Source organism: Leptonotus elevatus, chromosome 8, assembly GCF_054856555.1.
Source record: "Leptonotus elevatus isolate MCC_2025b chromosome 8, RoL_Lele_1.0, whole genome shotgun sequence".
NCBI classification, from domain to species: Eukaryota; Metazoa; Chordata; class Actinopteri; order Syngnathiformes; family Syngnathidae; genus Leptonotus; species Leptonotus elevatus.
The window spans coordinates 7,144,181-7,154,082 of NC_141246.1; the positions used below are offsets into that span (position 1 = coordinate 7,144,181).

A 9,902-nucleotide genomic window follows, 5' to 3' on the forward strand; every position below is an offset into this window, starting at 1 on the left:
AATAGCAAGTAAGAGCAAAATGTGACACAAATACCAGACTGTTATATAACATTTAACAATAGGGTCACACACATTTTGACTTATAATATTTTTAATTGGCATACAGTTTTTACAGACATTTTGAAATTCAATGGGTCAATGATGACTGTGGCTCTCTGGGAGTTCTGGAACAACTTCGCCTGTCTCCAGAATAGTGTCACCCTAAAAACAAAACAAAGCATACACCACATTTTTCTCCATGAAGAGGTGCTTTCCATAAGACCCAACCATTAAATATGAATAGTTTGTCCTTTGTGACCTGGCATAGCAAAATGAGTTACAGTGGCCCATATTTCAGAAAATTAGGTTTTGACATAAATAAATTAAAAAAAGAAAAAAAAAAGAAAAAAAGAACAATCAACCATTGCACTACGTTACTCATTACCACGAATATGAATTGGTAGATTTTACATTGACACGCCCTCTTTGAACTGCGTGCCTATTATGCTACGTGAACAAACGGCAATAGACCAAACAGAGGACAGTATTTTGGGGGCATGAACTCTACCATAGTAACAGTTGCTATGCCAAAGTGCAAGGGGACTGTATGGACGACCAAAATTAAATATAAATAAATAAATAAACATACATAGAAGTGAAAATAAAAAAGGATACAAATATATAATTCAAAAATTAAAACTATATATATGTGTATATATATATATATATATATATACATATATATGAATTTTATTTTTTATAGATCCTATATATATTTTTTTTAATATCAGGTTTTTTTTCCACTTGGATTTATTTATTTTAGTCCTCAATATGATTGTTGTCGAGTGCTTGCGCATACTCTTGCAAAAAAAAGAAAAAAGTGTTTAGTTCCCCTTTAACAAAACACAAATACTATTTTGTAAGAAAAAAGGAAAATAATAAATTCCACCCTGAATCCCACAGAATACTAGGAACATGAAGTACAACAAAAGCGTATTTTTCAAAATAAATGTACAGTTAGTGACACTTACTGGGAAAAGCTTAGGTTTCACTGCTACAATGCCGTATGGTTTTTGCTGTGAGGGACAAAAACAACAAAATGTAGTTATTAGATGTCACTCATTACAGTGATGCTTTGAGCTAAACCAATTCCCAGCAGCCTACACGTCACGCTTAAATAACCTATTCACAGCTGACCTACTGTAATCACAGTAAAATGGCAGATTTAGGCCAGGCCAATAAGAACTGTTCACACAAAATAACACTAGCAGGAGAGTTGCCGGTCACGGCAAAATAAACAATGTCTAAACTTTTACTTGCAACTACAGTACAAACAAAATCGGTAGAGTTAGCTCTTTCAATCTTTTGATTTTTAATCTCTCCTGTAGGACCAGTACAGAGGGAAAAATACTGTACATTTACAGTATTGTTAAGTGATGTTAAAAAGTTAGCTTTAACTTACATCAGTGTGGTATTTGACGACGTAGTGGACAACCCAAGCAGGAATCAACAAGCGAGTAAATGTCATAATAGTCCCCTTGTAGGCTTTGTGCGTCTGTAAAGAGAAACATGTTAATAAAAAAAATAGCAGCGTAATATTGATGATGAACAACAGCTACTAGACGTCAAACTTTTCCTCTGTATTCATATTTATAACGAAACAATTACCAAATGTCTTACTATGAAAGTAGAGCATGTGTTAGCATTGCTGCTAGTTCATGTTAGCATCACTCACGTAGAGCCTCCACAGGCTTTTGGGCTCCAGAAAACGCTCCCAGAATTTGGCGACGCCGCTGGGTGGTTTCGCCTGTATCACGGGCTCCCTCGGGCTGAGCTCCTGGTCCTTCAGCCACTGCTTTCGGAGCTTGGCGAGCTGCTGCAAGCGAAGCTTCTCGTCCGGAGTGTAGCCAGACATGATCGTTTATTTATCCGATATTGTTGTTCAGCAACCTCAGCGGCGCTCCAATGACACCGCGGAGGTCGTGACGTCAGAACCGGATTCGGGTTCGGCTACTGTACCAGTTAAATAGCGACACCTGCTGCACGGGATGACTTCATGGACGTTTGTACTGAATACTTTCGTTGTGCCGCTCACCCTAATATAATTTTGCGTGAAATCCCGTAAGAGTATAAATAAAATTAAAAAAAATATATATTAAAATGTGGCTTTTAATTAATGGTTCAACTAATTGAAAAAATACAAAATTAAACAAAATATATTTATTAATTTCTAGATGTGTTTTTTTTTAAATAGTAAAAGTAATATTAGCTTCATTATTTTACATAAATACTTGATTAATTTCTTAAAAGCATTCAAATAGCACTAAAGCCAGCTGATCTGCATGACATGTTAGGACTGGTCAATGCTGTGACTGATGATGTTTTAGCAATGGCGAGACCTTTCTTTCTTTTACTATTTTGGCTCATTACATAAATTCTAGTTCATTTATGGGAAACTGACACTATTCAACAGTCAAGTATTTGTGCACCAAACTTAATTAAAACGTGGCAACGGAAGCTTCAGTTTTACAGCTCACATAAATGCTTTTATTTGTCTAAAGTGACCTTGAAAGAGTATGGGAAATTAATTGTAATAACAATATTATTTGACAACAAATTTAGGATCAATAATGTCTCAGTCAATATCCAATTGGATAAGGCTCAATTAGTAATGCATTAGGGAGCTACTAAACCAAATGGTAAACAAACTATACTGTATTAAAGTATTGTTCAGCAACGACATCACACGCAATGATCACGTCACATACAGTAAAGAGTTTTGGGCGGACACGTTTATAGTGGTTGTACTCATAGAAGTACGACATTAACGCTCCAATTCGCCAAATCATTGGGACTATACGTCGTGATACCTAATCCAGGTAGGCTGCTTAATATTATTATTAATTTTATTACACCGTCTATGTAAATAAGTCATCAAAACACACCGGTAACAAAATGGTTTATCATGGTGGATTTGAAGACACTCGAAATCGTAAACATCACAAAAAAACTAAACAACATGAAGCACGTTTTACCTGGAATTAATGCGTAGTGCGGCCGTCTTGAAAGTTGACATTGGAAGTTACAAGGTTTTGTTTGATATCTCTAGTTTAAATGGCAGTTCAGGCTGTGTTTTGGTTAGTTTTTCCTCTCAGCCCAAATATTTCATATTTCCGAGGGTAATAAAACGCCGCATGCTTTGTACGTCACGCTTCCGTCATCTCTGCCTGCAGGGGGCGACTCAGACGCAAAAAAGCTACAAAGTAGAGCAAATTTATGGGCGGCATCTATGAGTAGATTTATTAGATTTATTATTTATAGATTATTATTTAACTTTTGAGATGAATTGTACCAGTTTCACTTCTCAGTTGTAACTAACATGTGACGAAAGTGGCTCTGCTGTCGCGTGATTGTCGCTGTTTGTGCCTTTCACGTGACACTCCGCCTCGATCCTGTAACGCAAGACAGGTCGGTTTTGAGTCTTTCTCGTTTCTTCTACATGCTGTTTGCGAGGGTTTTCAGCGCAAGGTAGGCTTGGTCAGTGAATTTGACGCTAAAGTTTAATTCAGGGTACTTGTGTGTTGACGCCAAATTGTCGGTTATCACGTGTACAGGTAGCTTTGACACGTACCTAACGTCATCATTGTGCGCTTGTGTTTTAATCGGTATTTATATTTTTAAACTTTAGGAAATGAAATATGGAGTTTTGGTGGTTATGGTAAAAGTAGAAGTGTTGATTCAACTCCTTAAATAAAAAATACAATTCTACAGACAAATGTACTTGAGTAAAAATGGTAAATAACAAGTCACTATCTCCATCGTCTTTGTTCACGTCTTGTCATCCACGGAGGTTGAAAAAGTAAAAAGCTTATTTTGATAAACTGAGGAGTAGAAATAGCAGGTATAGTGAATATAAAAAGTTCAAAATGCCAGTTTTGTCAATGGAACTATTTGTCTTAGTCTAATTTATTTAATCATAAAAAAAACTGGCATTTGAACATGGGTGTGTAAACTTTTTTCTTCCACTGTAACCTTTTCAAAATCAGGGTGTAAAAATATAAAGTCGTCAGAAAAATAAAAAGTACGGATACTTGAAAATAATACTTAAAAACTCTTCCTCCCTCCTGTTCCCGCAGAATGTTCGCCAGTCCTCCCCACCATGTTGTCTGGGAGTCGGAGCGCCTCGTGGCCTACCTTCACCCTCGGCCATGGACGCCCGGTTCCGTGATCCTGGAGCGCCGCGTGCCCGGAACGATGGCGGGCAGCATCTTTCACCTGGAGGAGGCCGAGTATTTATCCTGGATGCTGGGGGCCAGGGTGGTGGCCCAGCTGTTGTGCGACAAGCTTCAGGTGCACCGGTGTGCCCTGGTAACCAGACCCCACGTGGACAGACCCGCTCAGGTGTGTTACCTATTTTTGTCATCATGAAAAGTTGGAAGTAACATTAAAGTGGCGGAGCTAATGTAATGAGTGTCATGATGAGTTACAGTTGATTTAATCTTCCAGATACGTATCCTCCCGCTGCACGGCCTGGATGCAGAGTGGCGCCCTCACCAGGCAGGAGAGGAGGAGCACCACACCCACGATCCGGGCTACTGCACCTCCAAGACGGCGCCCCGGTGGAGCGATGCCCGTCTGAATGAAATCCTGGCCAGGATCCGCGCCAAACTCCCCAACCCGGATGCAAAACCCAACCTGACGTTCCTGGGCGACAACCAGTCTCATCCCGGGCTGTTCTCGCGCATCGTCCGGGGCGAGGAGCAGCAGTGGCGTGTGTGGGAGGACGAGGGCCACGTGTCATTCCTCACACCGTTTCCCAACTCGCCCGGCTTCACTGTGCTCGTGCCACGCCGCCCTCTGTCCTCCGACATATTTGGGCTGGAGGAGAGCGACTACGAGGGGCTGGTGCTGGCCGCCCGCAAGGTGTCTCATCTCCTAGAGAAGGGTTTGGGGGCGTGGGGGGTGGGGCTCATCTTCGAGGGCTTCGAGATCGATTACGCCCACGCCAAGTTGATCCCGCTGCTGCAGCTGCCGTCTGCCGGGGAAGGAAATCACAGTGCGCAGCCGGCGCCTCAGCAGTGCCTTCTCTCGTATCCCGGTTACGTCACCTCGCAAGATGGACCCGGAGCGTCCATGGAGAGTTTGGAGGAGATGTATGCCAAAATGACCTTAAAGTAGAACTGTTAACAATGAGGTTAAAAGACATTTTCACATCGTTGTTGATTTCAGTTTCTTCAGTCAAACTTTGCATTGCAGTCAAACTACAGCCACAAATGGTCCATCGGTTGTTGTTTTGTAGCCCACAGCTTGTATGTGAAAACTAAGCATTAATTCAAAATGTTTGTATTGCACTACAGTGGTGCCTTGACAATAAAAAATAAAGTTGCACACCTGTATGTTGAGGTCTTTCTACACTGGGTAGCAAAGTTAGCACCTAGCTTTAGGGATGGAAAACTGAGGCTGGCTGAATTGATCACAATTACAAGCGACCCCCGCACTGGGGGCGCCGAAACGAGACGAAAACGACTGCTTCGAAGCATTTGACACAATAGCGTCATCTGTTGGATGAACATGCAAATTAGATTTTTTTTTTCAGGTTAGTATGGCCGGCGTAAACCAGTTACTTGGATGTTATGATCTAATGCTGTGGGTACTTTGTTATATGCTCTTGGGTTATTTTGTTTTTAGCTCGGTGGCTGTCAAAAGGCTTAGCGAACGCAAATGTTAGCATTCCAAGATTAGCCTTCTAGCTACCCTCATGGAAGCACACAGGATGCTTTAGTAGCCTTCAGTTTGACAGGTGTAGTCTCCGAAACACTGTTCTTGGCACTGTACTAGAACTGTTACTCCTATAAAACACTGCGTTTTAGCTATTCAAACGGCTTACGGCCATACTACCCTGAGAACGCCCGATCTCGTCCGATCTCGGAAGCTAAGCAGGGTCGGGCCTGGTTAGTACTTGGATGGGAGACCGCCTGGGAATACCAGGTGCTGTAAGCTTTTTATTTTTTTAACCTTATAGTTTTTGTGTTCAAAATCATCCTTAGTTTCGCCCACAATTCTATTTTTTTTTTTTTTTTTTAGGACCGCGTGTCCTGTGTGTCTTCGACATGACATCATTTTATGCTGGCTGTGGGCTGAACCATACGTAGTACGTAAGCTAATTTGGTTGCGATGTGTTCACCCTCTGGATGAAAAAAAAACTAAACAACTTTTTTTCACCTACTGCTACTCAGGGGCCACTTAGGACCACGCACTTCCTAATCAGATGTATGACATTTGCTATTTTAGATTATGGACGAAATACTGTACATGCTCTTAATATATTAAATTTTCATTATGCACTTCTTAATGCATGTCTAAAAAGACCCACTAAATAGTCAACAACAAAGGGGTTGAGGCAAACAATAAATTAAGCACATACTGTAAGTTCCTCAAGTGCAAAGGGCTTTCTGGCATAAAAATTACCATTCAAGGACGACACAAAACTGCTCAATCACAAACCAACAAAGTGCAATAATTTTTTCGTCACATAAATCAACTTTAATATGATTGAGGCACTTGTCCTGCATATCCAAATCCACAACAAAAAAAATATATAAAGTATTTGGCCTGCTCACGTTGTCGTATGTATAAGACCCAATGCCATGTCTGCCATCTAGTGGGAAATAATTATATTACAACTGCCTCCGCATATATGTATGCAGTATCTAAATTTAAAATAAATAAATAATGCAGTAATATCAGCGTCAAACATCGACGCGATGCGGCGTCCTCGCAACGCAGCACCCGCAGCCCCGACCTCCTACGCACTCCATCTTGGTGATGTAGAGCAGCGGCTCCACGCTGCAGCTCAGGTCCATGATGGAGTACACGCTGATCCTGATCTGGCAACGGAACTCGATCAGGGAGTAGTAAGGCGCAAAGGGCATGAGCACGGGCGGCAGGTAGTTGACCACGATGATGGCCAGGACGATGAGCACCATTTTGAGGGCTTTCTTCTTGGCCGGGTGCATGGCCTCCTTGCCGGTCACGGAGCGGCGCAGCACCCAGATGACGGAGATGTTGCACAGCACCATGACGGCCAGGGCGAAGAGCACCAAGCCGCTGAACACGCCGTTGACGCTCATGGAGCCCAGGATGCACTTAGCCAGGGCGTAGGCCGCGATCACGGCCCACGCGGCCACCGAGATTCCTGTACGGATTTTGTTGTCCCGGATGCTTACGAACAGCATGGGGTGGACCACCGCCATGTGGCGGTCCACACAGACACACACCTAAAAGAGGAATCATTGAATCAATAATGCGTACGGGGGGGGGGGTCCGAAAGTGAGAATTCTGAGAATTAAGTCAAAATAAAGTGAGAATCCTGAGAATAAAGTGAGAATTATTTTAAATCAGAATTCTGAGATTTACTCCAGAATTCTCAGATGAATTGACTTTAAAGTCAGAATCTGTGATTTAAGTCAGAATTCTCAATTTAAAGTCAGAATTCTCAATTTAAAGTCAGAAATCTCACTTTGAAATCAGAATTCTGAGAATAAAGTGAGAATTCTGACTTTAAAGTGAGAATTCTGAAAATAAAGTCAGAATTCTTTTAAATCTGAATTTTGAGATTTAAGTCAGAATTCTCACTTTAAAGTCAGAATTCTGAGAATAAAGTGAAAATAAAGTGAGAATTCTGAGAATAAAGTGAGAATTCTTTTAAGTCCGAATCTGTGATTAAAGTCAGAATTCTCACTTTAAAGTCAGAATTCTGAGAAAAAGTCAGATTTCAAAGACTTGACTTGACTTCAAAGTCAGAATTCTGTGATTTAAGTCAGAAATCTCACTTTAAAATCTGAATTCTGAGAATAAAGTGAGAATTCTGACTTTAAAGTCAGAACTCTGAGAATAAAGTCAGAACTTTCAGATGACTTGACTTTAAAGTCAGAATTCTGTGGTTAAAGTCAGAATTCTCACTTTAAAGTCAGAATTCTGACTCTAAAGTCATAATCCTGCCAACCTTTTTATTTTCTCTTCACTGGCCCTAATCCTTTTCTGTATTCATAGAACCCAAAAGTGCTTGAGTAAAGATGAATACTCTTAATCAGACACATCAAATCCCATACCTGCGCAATCGGAACTCACCAAGAAGAGCACCCCCGCGTCCTTGAGGCCATACGAGAACCTCTGCAGGTACCAGATGCGCACGTCGTCCAGCAGCAGGGAGTTGAGCAGCTCGGTGGGCATCATGAGGCAGAAGTACGCATCCAGGATGGCCAGGTTGAGGATGAACACGTCCGAGGTGCACGCGTCGCTCTTCTTGGCACAAATCTGCCAAATGACCAGGCCGTTGCACGGGGTGCCCACCACCAGGTTGAACACCTTGACGCCATAGTAGAAGACGAAGCCGTACGGCGCCACGGCACACATCTGGTACTGGTACCACAATGGGGGGCCAACCGCGCCGCTTGAGTTCATCTTGGAGGTGATAGAAGTTGATGGGATGAAAAAAAAAGGGGGGCGGGGGGTAGCTTTCAATTTTACATCGGATGCACAAAAATATTTGAGAAAAAAATGTCTAGAATTATTAGAATGACATTTTTCTTACAAAGGCATTTTTTTAGTTACACTGCATCGTTAAAGTTATGAAATTAACATTGCCATCAAAACATCTTCAAGTGTAAATATGTGGGGGAAAAAAGAAAATGTACATTATTAAAATAAGGGAAAACAATTTTAACAAAGTTACATTTGAAGAGAAATTAAGTGCCTTAATGAGACAATTGTTTTTTTTCTTCTTTTTTTTTAAACAACCTTTTCTAGTTATTTTACAAAAATCACCCTATGCTATAATAATATATTTGGGATATTATGATTAAAAAAACGCACAAAAATGAAAAATGGAGTTCTTACCTTAACGGCGTTTGCAGCTGCTTCAAGTTAAATGCTGTATTGGAAACGAGAACTTTCTGTGCAGACCATCTGCATAAAAACACACTGCACATGAGATGAATTCTTGCTGGTTGGCCATTGGTTGGTCCGGTAAACAAAAAGGGGCGTCGTCAGGCTCTCATAGCCACCTGACGTTATCTTTGCGTCGTCTGTCCGAGCGCGTTGGCAACCAAAGCTAATCCTGGGTCTGCGTGCCTCTGGCTGTTTGGTGCAAACAGGTGACGCAAGCTGAGAAATCCAATGCAACGTCTTACCAGCGCGCTCTAGAAGAAGAAAAAAACGCCTACTGGGAATAAAAAAAACAAACAGTTAAGCAATTAGGGTTGAAATTGGTGTTAAGGGTGCAATAAGTGATGCAGTGTCCTACCTGATCCAGTAGATGGCTCTTGTCTTGAAAATAAGTTCTGTTTTTAAAGTTTTCCTGTGTATATATTGAATACAGAGTAGTGTTTCTGTGGTAAGCCAAATATGTGCTGTGCAAACTTAAAAAGGGAGTTCGTGGCTAACATTAGCACAGATACCTGATATGTTATGCAGAATAGTGTTTCAGTGGCAAAATAAACACATGCAGTTGACCTGAAACGTCGAGTCAATGGCTAACATTAGCAGCCTATCGCTACAGGCATGTTTTGTACTTAATGCAGAGTAGCGTTTCAATGGCAAAATTGTTTGCAGTGGGACCCAAGCAGCTAGATGGCTAGCCACTTAGCCATGTATTATATTTATTAATATAGTGTTTTTATGGTGTAACGTGTGTAGTGGAACCCAAAAAGTGGATTACACATCTAACATTAGCGTTAGCAGCTAGCTACTACAGGCATGTTTTTTTTAATTTTTTTTATTTCAATACAGTATAATATTTGAAAGTTATTTATTACTTTCGTTCTTCAACTCTAATGTGTTTTTATATTCAATAAACCAGTCAATCAATAAAAACAAAAGTTGAAATTAAGGTGTGCAGTGCATCTTAAAAAACTGAACTCATG

At 40.9% G+C, this 9,902-nt stretch overlaps 3 protein-coding genes and 1 non-coding gene across 8 annotated transcripts; 2 read left to right on the forward strand and 2 right to left on the reverse strand.

The window, feature by feature from the left end:
- Positions 1–73: 73 nt before the first annotated feature.
- ndufb6 (NADH:ubiquinone oxidoreductase subunit B) lies at positions 74–1,987 on the reverse strand. The gene is made up of 4 exons (XM_086083888.1): positions 1,715–1,987; positions 1,442–1,534; positions 1,011–1,055; positions 74–201 (listed from the first exon to the last, which is right to left on the reverse strand). Exons 1-4 carry the CDS (start codon positions 1,892–1,894, stop codon positions 136–138), a joined length of 384 nt encoding a protein of 127 aa, XP_085940014.1. The 5' UTR covers positions 1,895–1,987; the 3' UTR covers positions 74–135.
- A 768-nt stretch (positions 1,988–2,755) lies between these two features.
- On the forward strand, positions 2,756–5,367 carry LOC147169425 (uncharacterized). Of its 4 annotated transcripts, none has more exons than XM_086083885.1 (3): positions 2,756–2,858; positions 4,116–4,380; positions 4,486–5,367. In XM_086083885.1, the coding sequence occupies exons 2-3, from the start codon at positions 4,117–4,119 to the stop codon at positions 5,155–5,157; spliced, it is 936 nt and encodes a 311-aa protein (XP_085940011.1). In that variant the 5' UTR covers positions 2,756–2,858; position 4,116; the 3' UTR covers positions 5,158–5,367. The 4 variants fall into 4 exon arrangements, with proteins under 4 accessions (XP_085940011.1, XP_085940009.1, XP_085940013.1 ...); XM_086083883.1 differs by lacking the exon at positions 2,756–2,858 and adding an exon at positions 3,184–3,507; XM_086083887.1 differs by lacking the exon at positions 2,756–2,858 and adding an exon at positions 3,185–3,516.
- A 493-nt stretch (positions 5,368–5,860) lies between these two features.
- On the forward strand, positions 5,861–5,979 carry LOC147169426 (5S ribosomal RNA). Its single transcript, XR_015095880.1, has one exon. It is a non-coding gene; the product is annotated as a 5S ribosomal RNA (ribosomal RNA).
- Positions 5,980–6,553: 574 nt separating this feature from the next.
- LOC147169427 (hydroxycarboxylic acid receptor 2) lies at positions 6,554–9,005 on the reverse strand. Of its 2 annotated transcripts, XM_086082437.1 has the most exons (3): positions 8,878–9,005; positions 8,110–8,442; positions 6,554–7,256 (listed from the first exon to the last, which is right to left on the reverse strand). In XM_086082437.1, exons 2-3 carry the CDS (start codon positions 8,440–8,442, stop codon positions 6,729–6,731), a joined length of 861 nt encoding a protein of 286 aa, XP_085938563.1. In that variant the 5' UTR covers positions 8,878–9,005; the 3' UTR covers positions 6,554–6,728. The 2 variants fall into 2 exon arrangements, with proteins under 2 accessions (XP_085938563.1, XP_085938564.1); XM_086082438.1 differs by lacking the exon at positions 8,878–9,005 and having other exon boundaries at positions 8,110–8,473.
- Between the last annotated feature and the right edge of the window lie 897 nt (positions 9,006–9,902).

Bases quoted from the DNA above. Each gene is read 5' to 3' on its own strand.
- ndufb6 (XM_086083888.1), bottom strand. From the start codon at position 1,894: ATGTCTGGCTACACTCCGGACGAGAAGCTTCGCTTGCAGCAGCTCGCC. The intron at 1,056-1,441 runs GTAAGTTAAAGC...TGTCCCTCACAG, and splicing joins TCGTCAAATACCACACTGAT to CAAAAACCATACGGCATTGT. The intron at 202-1,010 runs GTAAGTGTCACT...TTTTGTTTTTAG, and splicing joins TGAAACCTAAGCTTTTCCCA to GGTGACACTATTCTGGAGAC.
- LOC147169425 (XM_086083883.1), top strand. From the start codon at position 3,479: ATGCTGTTTGCGAGGGTTTTCAGCGCAAG. The intron at 3,508-4,115 runs GTAGGCTTGGTC...CTGTTCCCGCAG, and splicing joins GCGAGGGTTTTCAGCGCAAG to AATGTTCGCCAGTCCTCCCC. The intron at 4,381-4,485 runs GTGTGTTACCTA...TTAATCTTCCAG, and splicing joins ACGTGGACAGACCCGCTCAG to ATACGTATCCTCCCGCTGCA.
- LOC147169427 (XM_086082437.1), bottom strand. From the start codon at position 8,442: ATGAACTCAAGCGGCGCGGTTGGCCCCCCATTGTGGTACCAGTACCAG. The intron at 7,257-8,109 runs GTGAGTTCCGAT...TTCCTCTTTTAG, and splicing joins ACGCGGGGGTGCTCTTCTTG to GTGTGTGTCTGTGTGGACCG.